At 41.5% G+C, this 17,770-nt stretch overlaps 2 protein-coding genes across 4 annotated transcripts in view; both read right to left on the bottom strand.

Annotated features, from left to right (window-relative positions):
* LOC146174135 (uncharacterized) overlaps positions 1-4,265 on the bottom strand; it is a 38,872-nt gene extending 34,607 nt beyond the window's left edge. Inside the window, exons 1-2 of the mRNA XM_084585325.1 lie at positions 4,178-4,265; positions 1,227-1,500 (exon numbers count right to left, since the gene is read on the bottom strand). Coding sequence (XP_084441451.1) covers positions 1,227-1,500; positions 4,178-4,265 — 362 coding nt within the window. The remainder of the gene's footprint in view (positions 1-1,226; positions 1,501-4,177) is intronic.
* An 892-nt stretch (positions 4,266-5,157) lies between these two features.
* On the bottom strand, positions 5,158-17,707 carry LOC146174134 (uncharacterized). 3 transcript variants are annotated; one of them, XM_084583878.1, is made up of 5 exons: positions 17,493-17,707; positions 12,433-12,635; positions 12,246-12,334; positions 7,779-7,868; positions 5,158-5,379 (listed from the first exon to the last, which is right to left on the bottom strand). In XM_084583878.1, exons 1-5 carry the CDS (start codon positions 17,595-17,597, stop codon positions 5,225-5,227), a joined length of 642 nt encoding a protein of 213 aa, XP_084440004.1. In that variant the 5' UTR covers positions 17,598-17,707; the 3' UTR covers positions 5,158-5,224. The 3 variants fall into 3 exon arrangements, with proteins under 3 accessions (XP_084440004.1, XP_084440006.1, XP_084440005.1); XM_084583880.1 differs by having other exon boundaries at positions 12,433-12,551; positions 17,493-17,706; XM_084583879.1 differs by having other exon boundaries at positions 12,433-12,584; positions 17,493-17,702.
* Positions 17,708-17,770: the final 63 nt, after the last annotated feature.

The raw sequence follows: 17,770 nt of genomic DNA, 5'->3' as shown, positions 1-17,770 counted from the left end.
TAGAATCACCGTGTCCAACATCCACCTGGAGAGGGACATTGAAAGAAAATTGAGATCAAGGGCCATAGAAAGAGAAGTCCAGTTTTGGCCTCATTAAGACATAGCATACAATGATGCCGCGGTGGGAATCTCCCCTTCACCGAGTCGGTGGCTGTTGACGTGGCTGGGAACAGAAAAAGAGACATAATAGCCGAGCGCTTATCAATCACAGAAATAGAGAAGCTTGCGCTCGCGCTGGCTCTCTCCGCTACCAATAAAAAGGTCATCATTAGCGACAGCAAAAACGCGGTGATGAACGACTCAAGAGAAAAAATCGGAAAGAAATCGGTCGAAGTAATTGCAGGTTCAATTATAGACAGACATGTTAAAATAACATGAATACCGTCGCGTACTGGGGATGCAGGAATTGAAATCACAAGCGGAACTGCCTGTCAAGTATAATCTAGATGAGCGAGCTGCTATGAATCAAGCAAGGTAGCGGAAGACGAATAACCTCCTTCAAGAGAGAAGATAGCTGAGAAAGCGGAAATTAGAAGAAGTTTGCGGTTCAAGACAAGAAGGAGCTAAAATACAGAGAGTGCAAGATATAAGAAGGCTACAGGCGGGAAAGTACCCTTCCCCAAGATGGAGGACATGACTCAAATACAAAAAGAAAGAAAAGGCACTAAGCCAAGATGAAAAATGCACCTTTTGCAGAGGAGTGACCAATATGGATCACATCATCAGGAAATGCGAAGAGGCTCCTGGAAAAGCATGTATGGAGATGATAGAGTATGAAATGAAGCATTAAGAAGCCCAGATCGTGCGGTGTAAAAGGGATGGACCGAAATGGCAGCTCCAGCATAAGGTAAATTTAAGTGCTATTGTACTAAAAGTAAACTGTCTACCCCTCTCCCGGAGGCCTGCGTGCCGGGATGGAGAGCGTAGGTAAGGGACCGATTGAAACAATAAAGTTGTATTGAACTGAAGAGAACTGATGTATGTATTTGCAAAGGCATAATTGTTTTCCTAATAACTTCTATAATTTCTGAGCTAAAATAAAGCTTTGAAAATAGACGAACACTAGAGCTTCACGAAAATGAGGCTGTAAATGAAAAAATAAAAATCGCAATTTGTCGAGGAGACGACGAGACGAGAATACAGAACCTATTCTAAATATTTACTCACAATTTCACGGCCGCAACGATGACGAATTGTGGCCTGATAGTGCAAATCTAGTGCCTTACCGACGTCTTGCTGACTCTGCCCTGCGCAAGAGGTGTTCGATTTCTTGTGGTCGTTCACCAGGACGGGATCGTAAGAAGCCGATGGCAAAGCCGTGCAGGCCGTTGTGTCTGTATGGGCAGTGGCGTAGGATGTGGTTGGCCGCACCGCAGCAGAAGCAGAGTGGGCGATTGTTTGCCGACCTCCTGGCGTCGCACTTCCTAAGACTTGAAGGCTGTTGTAGGCTTAGCTGGCGGGGACCAAGAGTTGGCTTTCGGGAGCAGGACGATAGCGGCGCTTAGAATGTCGCGTGGGGTGCAGGACGACGTAACGCGGCAGCATAGTTCATCGTTGCTACTTCTTGCACTACAGCCATCTGCGCTACTGCTTCAGGGGGGCCCAGTGCCTCTTGGACTTTCTCACGGATGACGTCCGTGGTCGAAGCAACCTGCAGCTGATTTGGCGACTGGAGGAGCCGGCGCCGCTCTTCTCGAACGACCTGACGGATAATCTCGCGGAATTATCCACACATGTAGCTGCGGCGCCGTAGTTTGCAGAAAACGCTTGATGAGGCCAGTTATACTGTCAAGTTCGGGCATCTATGGTTCGCTCTATTAAGGATGCTTGTTCAAATTCTGTCCCGGTTTGGAATGGGTAGCTCACGAGGCATGCGAAAAGGGATCCTTTTACTCCTCGCACTAAACAATGCACTTTTTTTCTCGGTCATTTTAGGCCTACGGGTCGAAAGTGGCACCTTTTTCCCCGTACGTAAGCGAGCACCGACTCATTCGCGAGCTGGATTCTTGAATGAAGGAATGACGGGGCCTTTTTTTCTTATGGAAAGCATTCAACAGCTCTGTCTTGAAAGTGGCCGAATCCTCTCATAACAGTCTTCGGATTCCCAAACAAAATTCGGCCGAACCCCTGGAGAGTACAGTACACCTGCCTCAATGGTGCTTGGTTGTTCCAAGAGTTGAAAGAGGCCACATGATCGAAAATGTCAATCCCATTTTCGGCGCCCTCATCCGGTCGTCCTTTGCCCGGCTGGTTTCAATCTCAGCGGCATGGTCACGTTGCTAAGGATTAAGCACCTCCAGCAAATCTTGCATGGTGCCTACAAGGCCGATGACACAAATGAAGAGTCTGTAACTGCACTGAAGGGTATCTTTATTGGGCTGGCTTGCGCTCGCAAAATAACTGATTCTGTGGCAGCGATAGCAACAATTTGGCTTGGCGGTCATCGAGCAAAGAATACCATTTGCGCCCGTCAACACACAATTTAGAGGCGACGAAGAAACGTCTAGATAAAGCCGCAACCAGTGACAAGCATAACCTGGAACATTGTAGAAACGTACGGGACTGGCCGGTATGTTCGAGATCCAGCTCTAGGCATCTTGCGCGACAAAAATAAAATAATACAGGATTGTCTCAGGACAACAGGCATGAATAAACAAGCAATACAGAATCAATCCGTGTGCGAGATTCACCGTGATAAGGCCGCATGTGGTCTAAAAAGAACAAACAAAGATTAGAATGATTCGCTGCACCACAGAAATAGACATAGTACAGCAGGCATCAGTCAGTTGTTGCTATCTCTTCGCTGCGCAACGTTATGGGCCCACGCGCTGCCTCTCGCAACCTTCCGATAACGTATAGCTATTTTCATTTCTCAGACAACAAGCTTCCTTTAATATAGTCAAGAAATGTTAGTGGAGTATTTGTTGAAGGAATATGTGTAAAAAATTAAATAGACGTCTGTAATTGTACAGGGCCATCCACTTCTAGCCATAACAGTGTAGCTGCTTTGAAAGCAACGTTGCGTCCGAGGCTGAGACATATTGATGCAAATCGATACAAGAACACAGGGACCCGGATATACTGCCTCACATGGCCTGCCACTTTGCTTTATTGCTTGGTCGGGCCGAAATAAATGACGGTTTGAAAGCAGCGAACCTGTTACAGCTAGAAGGGGAAGAGGCTGTACATCATATCTTGCTCGAAATCTTTGCCTCAATTTATCGAAAAGGTGAAACAGCTGATGGTCGTCGCTCAAATATTGCATTAGGATGTAACGTAATTGTCACAACTTTTTTTAAATTGTTATGTTCACAGACATTATACGGAACTTGTACGCACATCCGTCTTGATGGTGGCCTAATAGGTAGCAGTTCATGGGCTGTGCGATGTCAGTGCACATTAGGTTTTCATGTGGTCACATTTTATCTGAATCCCTCCATTTCCTCACCTGTTTCCTCCTTTCCGCTTGTGCTCCCACCTTTCTTTTTCATTTGCTGAGAATTTCAGGTGTCCGCTGAGAAGTATGAGATATTGCTTGTCTCCGCTCCTTAAGCAGCAAGGAAAGAAAAACTTTATTTACCTCCATATTGTTTTGGCGATTTTTGGGGCGTCTTCAGAGGTGTCACGTTGTTGCACACCCAGGAATCTTCTCCGTCTACCTCGTCTATTTCTACCCAATGGTCGGTTGCCCTCATTCCAGGGCTCCGCTGGCCACTGCCACTAGTTGAGCTCGCTGTACCATACCTTGATGGTCTTCGCAGCGGTCGCTGGACAGCAGTCTCCCATTGCTCCGCACACGGGTTTCAAATTTTGGGGACCACGTCTATGTTTTGGCAGGCCCACGTGATGTGATTTAGTGTGGCTTTTCGCCGCACCGCGGACGTCTGTCCGCGTATATGGTATTTTGCATTTTGTTTAGTGTGTGTAAGGTTGGGTATGAACCTTTCTGTAATCGTTTCCAAATGACAGCGTCCTCTCTGCTCAGAGAATTGTGCGACGGGGGATATCGGGATATCGCATTCTTCTGCATGTATAAATTTCTAGTATGGCCGAGTATACCTTTGGTTCTGGTGAAAGTTGCGTGGACTCATCGGATGCTCGGAAAGTAGACGGATTTATGATAAGGGAGAGTGGCCTCGGCAGCTGCTGTGTGGCCCCTCCGGCTCGTCTTGCTCACCAGGGTATGCGCTCGCCACCTTCTCTCTCTCCAAGCTCACGCAGGAATTAGAGCTTGAGTGGCTTGCAAGCGTCACCGCAAACTCCATTATTCTGGCTAGTAATGGTATGAACTAAAAGGATTACTTGAAAAGGGTTAAAAAGGTAGCAAGAAGTTTTTACTATGACACCATAAAGGTTTGGTGGGTGTCGACGATAGTAATATCCTAACAGATTGTTTAGCAAGTGCAGATGGAAAGAAAACAACTTCAGTCAGAAACATACAAAAATTTTCCGACATAATTTTAAGGCTATCCTTTAAAGGCTCATGCTTGCGGCCATGGTCCTGTCCGTCTGTCCGTAGTTCTTAATAACTGGTAGGAGCTGCTAACTCCGGCATATCCTTTCATATTATAGGGTGATATCTGATTCAGCCTGCCAAGATCCTTGAATTCACATTATAACCCTATGCCACGGATGCATGTTCATATGGCTTGGTTAAAAAATTGCTTTATATGTTGGCTGGCAGGTTACGCTATCGCATCATACCGACCCAGGTGTCCGTGCGGCACCTTTAATTTGGCGTGTCCTCGAACGCCGCGCCACGAAGCATGCAGAAGCAGACGCAGTAAAGCAGGCATCAGCAAGGTTTCAAATTGGTTCACAGGAAAAAAAGGAGTATCTGTCACAATTCTCCGCACACACCTTGACCGTGCCATAAGGAAAAGGAGGAAGGCGGGAGTGAAAATACAGAGAAAGAGGTGCCGTAGTGGAGAGCATCGGACCACCGTTCGATAGAGGCTTTCGGCTCTTCGCAGTTTAGTGATCGAACTTTGCCCCGAATAATTTTTCAGTGTCTGTGAAAGGTTCTCAAAGAAATAAAGTTTTCCTGCATTTATAATTGCTGACTTCGCTTGCAGAAAAGGAAACATTCAATGTCATTTTTACATCAGCCGGAGAACAAAAGCCTAAACGCACATGATAAGTTTTAGACATGTCATATTAGGTTTGCTCGGACACTTTATTTTGTGTTTTTTCACGAGTCGCATGCTCTGCTGTGCATTAGCTGTCAGCTCGTCAAGGACACAATGCGAGACATTCCCCATGGACAGTGTGGGTAGTAGATTCTAACATTTTCTTTGGGGCAGTTCTCCGAGTACACCTTGTCACATTCCCTAGGAACAGGTTTATTGATGGACGCGCTTGTTTGGAGCAGCCGACAACCTGTGCATACGAGAGGAAGAGTTAATGAGGGCTTTGCACAGCAAAGGCAGTAAAATTTTGCGCTCTATTTTGATGTTATGTCTTAGTTACAGCTTGCGGATCGTATTGCCCACTAGTAGGTCTTCGCACTAAAAACTAAAATATGTCGTTTTTGCCACTATTATTTTGTAACCAAAAACAAAAAATTGCAAATCTTTGGCGTTCCAACCTGCAGTTACATTATAAGTGAATCAAAGAATATCCAAGAAAAAAGAAGACAGCTTATGATCGTAAACAGCAGCTGTTCGGTGCCAGTTGAAAGAGCTAGCCAACCATGACATATATTCACCTACTTGCTGAACACTGAAAAGAATTTAGAAAAAAACAAGTATTCTATTGTTCAAAATAATGCTTGCGTTGCGGGCCATAAGTTGCAGAATAATTTGTAAAGTTTTAATAAATACCTATCGATATTTATTGCCCTAATAGGCCGCATTACGGAACACAAGTTGTAAATGTTGCTTTTAAAAAATGGAGGAACATTTCAATGCGCTTTTTGTAACATGACACGACCGCTATAAAGCTTCCTTTTTCTGGCTGCACTTAATAAACGTTGTCCACTTCGTTGATTTTTCTCCTTTTTTCATCAAAAATCATTTCGTGCTACATCTAAGGCCACAAACTTGCTTAATAAAAGACACCAACTTATAATACACCAACAGTATCTTCAAGTCGTTCGAACGGGCTGGTCCACGCCACCTTAGGACATTCCTTTGGTAAAGGGGTGAAGAATTCTGGGAGGCTGGATTTGGATATCCCTCCCCACCTCAATGGCGATGCCTTAACTGGCTGCAGAGGTCAGCTAGTCCGTTTCAAGCTATATCATGATATCATACAATCCTACGACCTGCCAGTGAAGTTCAATCACCTGCTAACGTATGACTCCCAGAGTTCTGCCCACGATTAATTCCTCTTAATACCGGTGCCTATGACGGCAATGTCGCCGCCAAAGTTATAATTTGTGCAAAAGGGGCCTTCAAAGCATTCTTATTAGGTCACCTAACATTGCGTAATAGTTGGTAGGTGTTTTAGGTCGATCACTGGAAACGACGAGGAGTAAAGTCCCGGAAGGAGCTAAATAGCTCCTAGCTTATATTCCCCAGCACTCCTGAAGTTCATCTCATTTCCCTTGAAAATTCTGCATCTTCTTTTCGAAACTCAAGCAACAACAATCTTGACCTATTCACCTAAATAGTCTTAGTTGACAATGTTTGGCAGTTATTACAGCTAGCTTCCTCTCTTAGCCATTTATATGATGCAACAGCAGGAACGTTTGTAGTTTGGTCTAAAACTTACCCTAATGAGAATTTCTCGATTACCCTTTCAGCCCGAACCTTTCGCAACAGATATCTGATAAACCTTGTTGCAAGTTTCAATTTCACTCGGGCGCACGATAATCCTTTCTGAGAGTAAATGTGCCATATTTTCTCAAATTCCGGGTATCACGTTTTGGAGGTAAATTTGGTAGAGGTTCAATTAAAGTGAATTTGTGTTTATATATAGAAGAAATGTTCTCTCTTCTACATTTAAGAATTCATACTGGCTAAAAACGTACTATCATTTGTCATCTACGCGAACGAGGTATTTATTTTTGGCTTGTCATTCTTGAAGCCAGAATATTTTAACTGTATGTTTTCTCACAAATAAATCTGATAAGTAGGATAAATATTGTTAAATGTGCTCAAAGTAGAGTTACGACTATCGTTTGTTGCGCGAAAAGTGTCTTTCCTGTAAAATAAACTTCTCGGACTGGACTCTCTCGGTGCTGATAGGTAGAGTTAATACATTGAGTGTATATCTTCAATATTTGTAATACTCAAGAAACGTATTTTCTTGGGCTATTAGCACTGGAAACTGATAGTGTTTCTTCAACTATGGGAGAGCATAACTGCCACCCCTTGGTGAGCGCATTAACAAATATTCTGAGATATATGTGTACAAGGATTATGTTGTAAGATATTTTCAGTAATGTTTTTGAAACTTAGTACAGAAGGACATTGTTCCACATAGGCATTACACATGACGAAATAAAAAACTAACTTATATGGAATAACTAAACTATGAAATAAATGTCGTAACACATTGTATATTCTCAGCAGTTTAACCTGAATATAAAATATTTATGTTAGCAATTTTAATGGTAAATATGCCATTGGTTTCGCGATTGTACGTAAGTGGCCCTGTAGCCCACCTTTAGCCCTTTATAACTGCTTTAGCTGCATGCATTCATTTTTGCATAAGATTGTAAACACTTTCAATACTATAATGCGTTTATAAAGTTAAATGCTTAAAGCTTAAACGAAGTTGATGTCCGAACCTTGGATACGCATAGTGGTATCTATTTTAAAGTAAAATATTACCCTTTCCATAATGAGGGATAAAGGTAGTTAGTATGAAGCAACCCATACGTTGGTCGGCAAACATAACCTTAAAATGGAAGACGTGGCCACCTAAAGGAAATAAAAGAAGATAAGCGAGTTAATCCTTTTTATGTATCGGTGAGTATTAGAAAGCTTTAGTACTTTTTGAAAATTCGTTACTTAATATCTGCCTTTTCAAATCATTTCTCATTTAAGAAGGGTGGGGTTAATCACAATTCAGCATCTTCTTACGCATGGTCATCCTATCTATCTATTCTTTTAAATAAAAATTCTTGTCGTACAATGCCAGCTGATCCATGGTTCTCATTAAATAGGTGCATCAGGAAGAATGATAGCAACAGACTACGTTTAAAAAAGTGTCAGGTAAAAGAAATTGTAAAAGTCCTTGCTTTTACTTAATTATTATATTGCAATTGCAGAAAAGCATTCAAAATAAAGCGACGTAGCATTTGGTCCTCTCAAGATCCAAATATCTTAACACGCGGGTTACTCAAACCAGCAATACGAGATACTTTCGGCACTAAGAAGCACCAAAATTGGGTAATAATATTCATGAATATATCGATGTGCTAAAGCTCCAATATTTCGCTTTGATGTACAGTACGATATTTAAGTATCGAAGAATGCTCATGCTCTGAAGTGTCCGCACGTATGGTGGAAGCGCATAACATAAGTAATGTCTTCTTCAAGCTTATTTATACGTAACGTTATTGTGCTCCACAATTGATTTTAGAATAATTTATAGGCGATATAGTGCCACAACTGTGATCTAGTTTGTTCGATTCTATTGTCAAATGCACAATGCTCACCTTTGGGTTCATGTTCAATAATGTGGGTTTTGTTGTTTTAGTTTTTATGGGCTTCCCTTCAATAGGTTGAAAGAGTTTCGTGTTATATATTATTTCAATAAAAAAAACTTGGACAGAGAGTCGATGTGTATATTTTCAATATATATGTAGCAAGTCGTAACGTATATAATAATAAAGTATATCTCCGTAGTTAAACAGCAATCTGGTTAGCATCCTTCACAGTAGAGACGGTAGACTTGTAGTATGCCTGCAGTAATAGACACACTCAATTCTCTGAGCTTGAGCAGAGAGAGAGAGAGAGGAAAAGGGGGGATCTGTACTAACAGTAATACTAGAACTGAGCATTGGTGCTGCGCTTAACTGCCACATCGCAATGAAATATTCACTGCAGGCCGGTTCTAAGGTACCAAATAAACAACCCCTGGAGTAAATAAGCAGAGAAAAATTTTGCAGATTACATAACAGAGAAACAAAAAAGTAAAGCTGCTATTAAAAATTTAAAAAAAAAAAACGAAATATTAACGAAGCAAGCAGGGAGGTTCAAATTTCGTACGCATTCTGTAGAATCCAACAATGACTGTTACATGAAATAAAAAGCAATCTTTAAGCTCATAAATAAAGGTATAGAATATCATTTTTTTTTCAGGCATCCATGGTTACTGACAACTGGACCAGATTCTCTAATGCGTGAAGTACGGAAGGTTGAAGTACGGACCATTCTTCATCCTTTGAGCTTGTGAGATTGTTTATTCAACTAACCAAACTCTATACGGTATACAGCGTTCCTCGTTGTGTAGACATATTATCGAATGAAGCTGCGCTGACATGAGACTCCATGCGAAAAGTCCGCCCCTCACTCCGCATTCTGAGATGTGAATTCGGAAATGCACCTGCCTTTATTATAAACATTGTTCTCCTGTAATGTAATTCAAAGCGAAAGCAGCTGAAAAATTCGGCCCTAAGAGGAAATACTCGAAAAACAAATGAGTTGTTGCAAGATAAAGAAGCTATTGACAGAAAACTGAAACTGGCTGACCGGAAGTAACATTCGCCTGCATGTGGGCTACATGATGTTCTTAGTGTGGTGTGGGCGTTATCTTCCGTTTTATCGTTCAATAACTCGGAAAAAAATGATACCAGGTGTACAAAATGGGCATTCATGTTAAACCTAGATGGACCTCGAAAGACAATTTTAAAGCGGTTAAATCAGAAATATCATGTGCATTGGAGGGAATGTCCAAAACCACAATTGGAATTCCGCTCAAAATACCTCTTCCCTTACTTCCGACGCGAAGAGTCTTAAAATGCGCAATTGAATCATACGGGCAGTGGCAACCGCACATTTGGTATATTTGGAAGTGAAAAGCAAATGTTTAAATATTGCTGCAAATTACTGTATTACAATCTTGTTGACAATCCGTTTTTGAAATTTCTTTCCAGATATTGTTCACAGGAAAATAAAGAAAAAAGTATTGTTCACAGGCCATGCAGATTCCCTTTGTTCTATATTTTAAGAATGATGTATCCAAATCTTCAATGAATCCATAAAAAGAAACACGTGTGGCAGTAACAAGAGGTATTTTCATTGTAACGCCTCTTTACTTCCCTTAACGTTTCTAGGTAGCATAGTAATTTCGAGTACAAATTTATTTTAACAGTATTTTCAGCATGATAAGTATATGGGCAAACTAATACTTTCATGCAGTTTTCGTTTAGATATTTTTCCTATGCTTCCGATTGCGTCGCTGAACAAGCCATCATGACGGCGATTATAGAATTCGCGCAATTTCTTTCGCTAACATACATCGTCAACAAGGCACGACTACACAATATTTAAGGTTACAACTTCCTTTATCAATATAAGGAATTCAAAATTTTATGGTCCTGACAAGCTAATAAATGTCGCTACATTTACCAGTTTCAGCACGTGATAAGCGAAGTACCCTGACAGATTAACTACAGTTTTTGAACAATTTCAACTTTACTGAGTCTCTACTGTGTGAGCAGTAAAGAAGAGATGCCTGTAAAAATATGACGCGTTAAAACTATTACAGGCAAGGCTTATATAAAACTGAGCCAAACACGAAGGAAAGAAGCCAACAGTCGGCGAGGCCAAGGAAAGCATTGGGGATTGTACTTTGTATTTTTTTAATTTTTACTTCGGTAATCACATAAACAAGTAATGTAATCTGTTTAGGGGAAAGATAACCAAAAGAAGAAGGAAACACAAACGTGCCAAGGGTGGGAACCGAACCCACGACCTCCGAATATCGCGTCCGGTGCTCCTCCAACTGAGCTACATCAGCCGCTGTCCCACCTGCTACTTTCTTGGGTAATAATGTTGTCTGTATACGAACCTTGAGAGTGTTCACCAGCGCCGCTCTCAACCATAGCGGTGGACGTGGAACGTCCTGTTACCGCCAGCGTCAAGTAGAACATGATCAAGAGCGAGGGCGAAAGCTGTGCTAGAACCCTCTTATGCTACCTATGGCTTCAAGACTGCCAGAACCGAGACCCCCATAGGCTACAAGCAGATAAATGAAAGGCAAATGAGGGTACTCGATATAATACATGAAGGAAAGGAGCCAACATTCGGCGACGCCAAGGAAAGCATTGGAGATTGTACTTTGTATTTTTGTTTGAATTTTTACTTCAGTAACCACATAAACAGCCATTTGAAAGAAGACAGTGTTTCAGGTAGTGCACCAACCCAATGGAAAATAGCAATCGACAATTAGACTCGCGTATTTTGTTATCTACTAGGAAATAGTCCGTTAAAAGAGTACTCATCAACTTTCTCCAAATTCTATATCATTTAAAATTCACGTCTATTTTAAACGTGCCCATAATGCTCACTATATTACTGTAATTGCTATTGACGGGCCCAGTGCGGCGCCGCTATCCAAACATAAGTCCACCACATGTAGCAGACATTTGTCTTTCGTCATTCTTTGAAAAGTTAATTGCTGCTTGTAGCCTACGTTTGGCTTTACCCATTCAAAATTACCCGTTTGTTAGAAATATACTTGACTTTTGACTGCAGAAATCTCGCTTACAAAATCTTAGCATGCGTAAGTTTTTTTGAGTCCCATTACTGTCTAAATAGTATTGTTAGATATAGGCTACGACCGTGTATGCTAGACATTACGTATGAGCCCTACAGTGACCGAATATTCCATGGAAATATATCCTTAACCGGACATAGAGGCTGCTCGAAATGTGTCAAAATTTTGCAATGACAATACAGGAGCATGTTTGAGGGAATCTTGTTTCTTGGATGAGCAAAAGCTGAAGTAGATTTTACCCTGAGAGCTTGCCTTCTTTTTTGCGCGGGAAGCATATGCATTTCTTATGAAATCGCTTAAATATGTTCCAAATTTTAAACACTGTGAGTCTATTGGTAGAAAAAAACTACCATTTTCTTGTACAAATCTACTTTTCGATGCGACTGGAGAAGAGGAAATAAAACGGCCAATATTGGCATCCATATATGCCTTCATGAAGGCACGCATGGTCCAGAAAAGTAAATTGTGGTGGACTAAATACTTTAATCAATAGCTGTTAAATTTGGTGAATTGAAAGTTATACACGGCGTTTTGCGTGATGCTTACAGGTTCACTTAGCACTGATTACTTGCCTTGTAACGTTTGGTGAGCGATGCTATTAGGATACGCATGTCTCCCAGTTGTGGTTGTAGTTAGCGTTGTCACAAAGGCAGTCCTACTTCTAGGAGGCAGAAGTAAATAGGAAACAACGATATATTGCATCGTATTTCGTTCTAAAAAACAGTAAAAAACAGAAGAAATGGTGGAATAAACAAATACCTTTCCGCTGGTAAGGCATAGTATACTATGAACTTGAATGTGTTAGGGTCAACTTGGCTCAACCTCCTCATCGCCTGACACGGGTTCGCAGGAAGCTGGTAGAGGCTTTGGCTCTGCTCCTTTACATACAATAGGTCATTCACAAGTGTAATCTGAAACCGGTTTACTTCTGGTATATATCTTGCACATGTGTGAACTGTCGACTAAAGAAAAAACAGTATCATTATAGCAATTTATGTCCAAGGCATAATGTTTGCACCCACGTGCTGTGCATCAATATAAGTGGTCAAATTAAAATATTTCATTTAGTAACATAGACAATGGAGTCAAATTAAAAGTAACTTTAATCTCCAATTGACTCCCTTGATATATATATTACACCGAGCCTTAATTTGTCAGATATTTTGATGATTAGCCTTGAAGTACAATGCTTTTTACAGCCTTGGTGAAAAATCCAGCAAAACAAACCTACTACACAGCTCTCATCTTCAACTCTGTATATACATCCAAGTGACATGCTTAAACAAAGAGGCCTGTGACGGCCGCTAAGTGAAATAATGGCGCTGGCAAACATTCTGAATGATAAGCTGCGGACACCCTAAATAGAAATAATGAAAATTTCAGCAAAGGACACCACAACTTCCTTCAAAGGTTCGTTTCGGAAATGTCAAACGAGTATGTCCGATATAGTGCAGGTGCATATCTGTGTGATCCGGATATAAACAGACTTGGTTACGCATTGGTTTATTAGTTGATGGAACATTGGAGACAAGGGAAGTGGATTTCTGCCATAACACCCTATAATCGATCGCAGCGTCAGTGTCGGCTCATATCTACATTTAATTAACTGGAGGCCTGTACTGCTTCATGTGTCATATATAGGCGTGTCATATAAGCAAGCATTCGTCGCTACCCGCTGAAGAATGTCGAGTTTATGCGGAACATTGCGCGTGAACACACATTTCACTGGGAATCAGGAGCAGGTGTTTGGGATAAATTTTGGCAAGTCATCGAACCAGTGCTAGTATGCCCGCTGCTGGACCTGTAGATCATGATCCTCAACGACACACATGAATGTCCTAAGTCAATGCCAAAATCTTTTTACGGATCATTCTTTACCCTCTTTGCTTTGTGAAGTCCCATCTATGCCCACACCGTAGCAGGGATTCAAGCTCGGCGAGCGTATAGCAGGCGCGCTGTTAACGTCAAACAACACAACACTGCTACCGCATCGCGGAGCCCGCTCACATTTAGCGCACTGCTCTACCACAGGCTCGGTTTGAAGGGGCTTTGTTGGCCCACAGAGACAGCGATACTGTGATAACCAGAGGAAGTCCAGCAATACTTGTCGCTAAATTACGCCTTCGCCGCAGAGTGATATGAGTACTTATTACCATAACCAAAGATTTTCTCCTAAGCGAATATTAACCTCGCGCCTATTGAGAAGCTCGTTCCGACGCCGGGAAACCTAACTTTGGTGTAATCTAGTCTCACCCAACCATGCGGTCGACGACAACTTGACTCAAAAACCTCGATTATAGGCCGGGAGGGACTCGTTTCCACCAAAATTACAATCCGCGTGCACGCTTGTTACAAAACGCTCACGTGGATGCCAGCAATGAAGTTTCGGTGAGAAGCAGCTGGCTAGCCACTACTCGCAAAAGGTTTGACAGCTTCGCTTGGTACGGATATTCCACACAACCACCGTCCTCGCGGTGACGTTGACTTGCGTCTTCAGTTAGCGCACAGATTCACGGCGTCAACTGTCCAGACTGCTTTGCTGTATTTCCCGTATGCCACAAAGAGATGAAAGTCAGACACACAGTGGTAAATTCCTTCCCAATTGTGGTGCTGTTATGGAGCTTAAGGAAACAATAGTGTCGCTTACCACCTACAGCACTGCTGAAACCTTACCGTGTAACGCAGTACTAAGCTGTGCTGCAGTGACGATCACATGTGTATACAACCAAAATCTAGGATGTTTGTAATTGTAGAGTGCAATGAAAGCTCCACTATTCGTAGCATTCCCAAAGTCAACATCTTGGTGTTACAGGGTCTACAAGTCAGTACTGCATCACAGATTTTTTCACATAAACAAATATTCCAGTGGTGACATCAGTCAACTATAGTTGAAGTAATGCGAAAACATTTGTCCTACTATAACCACTATGACTGACACTGCCCCTCCGCTATTTTCAAAAACACGTATTCGGCCAGAGGCCAGGGCGCTTATAACTAGGTTAAATAGATGAGCAACACAGATGGAATTTCAAGATGACGCTGATGAGCAGTACGGAGAGGGAAGGAACTACAATAGGGATCTCGTACACGGGTCGCGGTACTTGCTCAGAGTGTTGAGATTCCTGTAGTGAGACTGTTATTGCTGTGGCTTAGCGATGGGCATTTTCGGGTGATACTTTCTGCTGTCAAAGCATGTAGCAAGACATTCCTCCTCATTAAAAGAGGCGAACCGATATTTTGATAAAGAATTGCAGTTGTGAGCCACAATCATTGATGAGCAACGCAACGACTGGACACTTTGAAATTCTATGGAAATGCTCCAGTTAGTGCACATTGCGAATATATCTTTCAATCCAACTGCTCTAGATAAACCTATATCAAACCGCATGTCACGCGTAATACGAAACGGTGTCAAGAGATTATAACAACTAGTTTTGTGAGACTACTTTCCAGCTACGTCCAGAGTAACAACCAAAAGATATTACTAAGAAAATAATTTATCCTTTGACACGCATAGATGTTTCAACCGACCCGTTGTGCCATGCCAAATATATTTCCTTACTCACTCTTTGGAGCTTTTAGTCACAAGTAGAGGTGGCGTAAAGCGATCGGTTGCAGTTTGTACAAGTTCAAGACGCACAGTTTCGGCTATGCATGGCTCCTTTTGCAAACGTCTTACCACGAATATATCGCCAGGTGTGGGATTAATAGCCTCATGCAAACTTTTATATCGCGCCTACATTATATTATTTATGCCTTGCGATAGCTTTCGGATCACAAAATGAAGAGACAAATAATCACTTGTTTCACCTGCCTTACGGTGTCCTAACAAGACACATTGTGAGAGCAGTGCTCACAATATGAGGATTTTCACAGTACCTCTTAGGCAATAACATAATGTCCTGGCAGCGAGTAACATAAAACAAGTCATACAGACTCTCGCTATGCTTGCTAAGAGAAAGACGATGGTCTTAAATTTTCCAGTGTTTTTTTAACTGATTGCAAGTGACAAAAATTCGCAAAAAGAAACATGGACGTAGAAAGATGACCAGACTACGAATAGCTTTAGAGAGTTTATTTCACGAATACAGTCCTACCACCGCCTTACCTTGCGCCAACACGCAGACTACAAACGTTAAGATAACATCATTTTCAGTTTCTAAATTTATGTTCCTTATCGAAGCGGCTGCGTCGTCCCTAATATCCACCAACACGACCACCTACAGCTTTCTTCAATGCAAACTGAGAAGTCTAGCGGCTACCGTATTCGCTGTATGATGAGCATGTAGAATATGCAAAAAATCCCAAACAATCCTCAGACTGAGATTAATATATAGCCGCGAAAATTCATACTAATGGCTTGGCTAACGAACGCTCAACATGAGAATAACGGTAAGTTCAATAATTACTGGGCACTTCATATAGCGGAATATCGCGCCTCACACTGCCACATCATTTCTTGTCATGATAATGTTTTGCTTTTATAAGAGCTTCACTAGTTTTACGAAAAACAAACCTTCAATACAATATAATCTTGAAATCTCGTGTTGCCTCGCGCTTTTTTTTTTGCGAGGCATTTGAAGGTGAAAACAAAATGTTTCAAAAGAAAGCACCTTTTTCAAGAAGGCTACGATAAGAGCCGCAACTCGACTAACATTTGTTCAGCGAATAGAGCTGCTAGTCTTGTTGATATTTAGGCTCTATAAGTGCGATTTTATATGCTCTAGGTAATACCCTCCACACAGCGTTCAGTATGAAGATGCCAAGTTATTATACAGAAAACATCTTTTTCTGCTTTAACCACTTGATGTTGTTCTTATGCTCCTAACCCCACGCTTAGCCTGTAGATATTTTTTCCAATATATCGTTTGCATATGATTACTCGTTTCGATGCATTTGCCTGCAACGCAGGAGCAGGGTAAACCAACATTGTAGCAATCCCAGTTTTAGCTACCAGTCCATGCATAGCTTTCACGCAATTTCAAGCTGAAGTCGAAAAATTATGCTATTCTCCTTCTCCAAAGATTTAAATGTACGTTTGCTTGGATCATAGATTTCCAGCTTTGAGCAGCAATTGTGTTGCTCTATTTTATTTAGTTTGACATCGAAGCGAATAGCTAAACAAAATTCTTATTCTACATTACCCCGTTTTACCAACCCTGTAAGTACCTGAAGTATTCAGATTATAGAATTGGTTTTATATTTCTGCAGCAGTATATGTAAGCCTTATCGTTGTCTAAGTTGCCAGCTTTTGTCAATTTCGTGGCCATAGTGCACTCTCTCAAAACAACAAGTCAGTCAGAGGTGGTTCAATCGGCCGCAATATTAAATTCTGTCTATCGAAATATTGAGAATCGTTGCATTGCACTCAGACTGCCAATTAGCTTAAATTTTTTTTTGTGCTAACACGCATGTGCAGGACATTGCAACTTATTCCTAATATTTGGCCTCAGCGTATTTGCACCTGAGACCGAAAAGTAAGGTTGATAGTTTGGGGACCATTTAAAAAATAAAGAATAAAATAAAAAAAATTCGCGTTAGCGATGTGGCGACTAAATGAATGCAAAAAAAACGAGAACAGTTCTCAGTAGGTCTTTCCTTGTATGGCTGGGCAATATGTAGCCGGAGTCGTCCTTATAGAGTACTTCAATTTTACGCCCGGTGTGGTCAATCACGATTATAAAAGTTGATTAGTGCTAAGAGATTTATATAGACGCTCCTTAAAACAATCCTGGCTTTCAAAATATTATAGCAATTTCTATTAGATAAGAAAGCCACAAAGACAAGTTTTTTAAATACCATAGCTGAACAAGACTCACTTCACTGGCATGTTGGTGATGAAAATAAGCAGGATTTTCTTCATAAAAAATGCCTGAAACACACATTACACCAGCTAAAATACAGATGCACCCAAAGATTCCCATCGGGCTTCCTGCGTTAGCTTAGAGCTTCCGTTTTTGAGCTCAAAACGGGCCCTAAAGTACCAATCTCATGTGTAACACCTCAGCAATGCTAATTTCGTCTGGTATCATTTAACACACCATACATATTTGTTCGGTTCATGAAAAGCAATTTCCGTATGACAGACGTAATAGCT

This window comes from Amblyomma maculatum, chromosome 11 (genome assembly GCF_055883805.1).
Source record: "Amblyomma maculatum isolate TAMU_Amacu chromosome 11, ASM5588380v1, whole genome shotgun sequence".
Lineage (NCBI taxonomy): Eukaryota > Metazoa > Arthropoda > Arachnida > Ixodida > Ixodidae > Amblyomma > Amblyomma maculatum.
The sequence above is the reverse complement of the archived record's forward strand: the minus strand, read 5'-3'. Positions and strand labels throughout refer to the sequence as shown.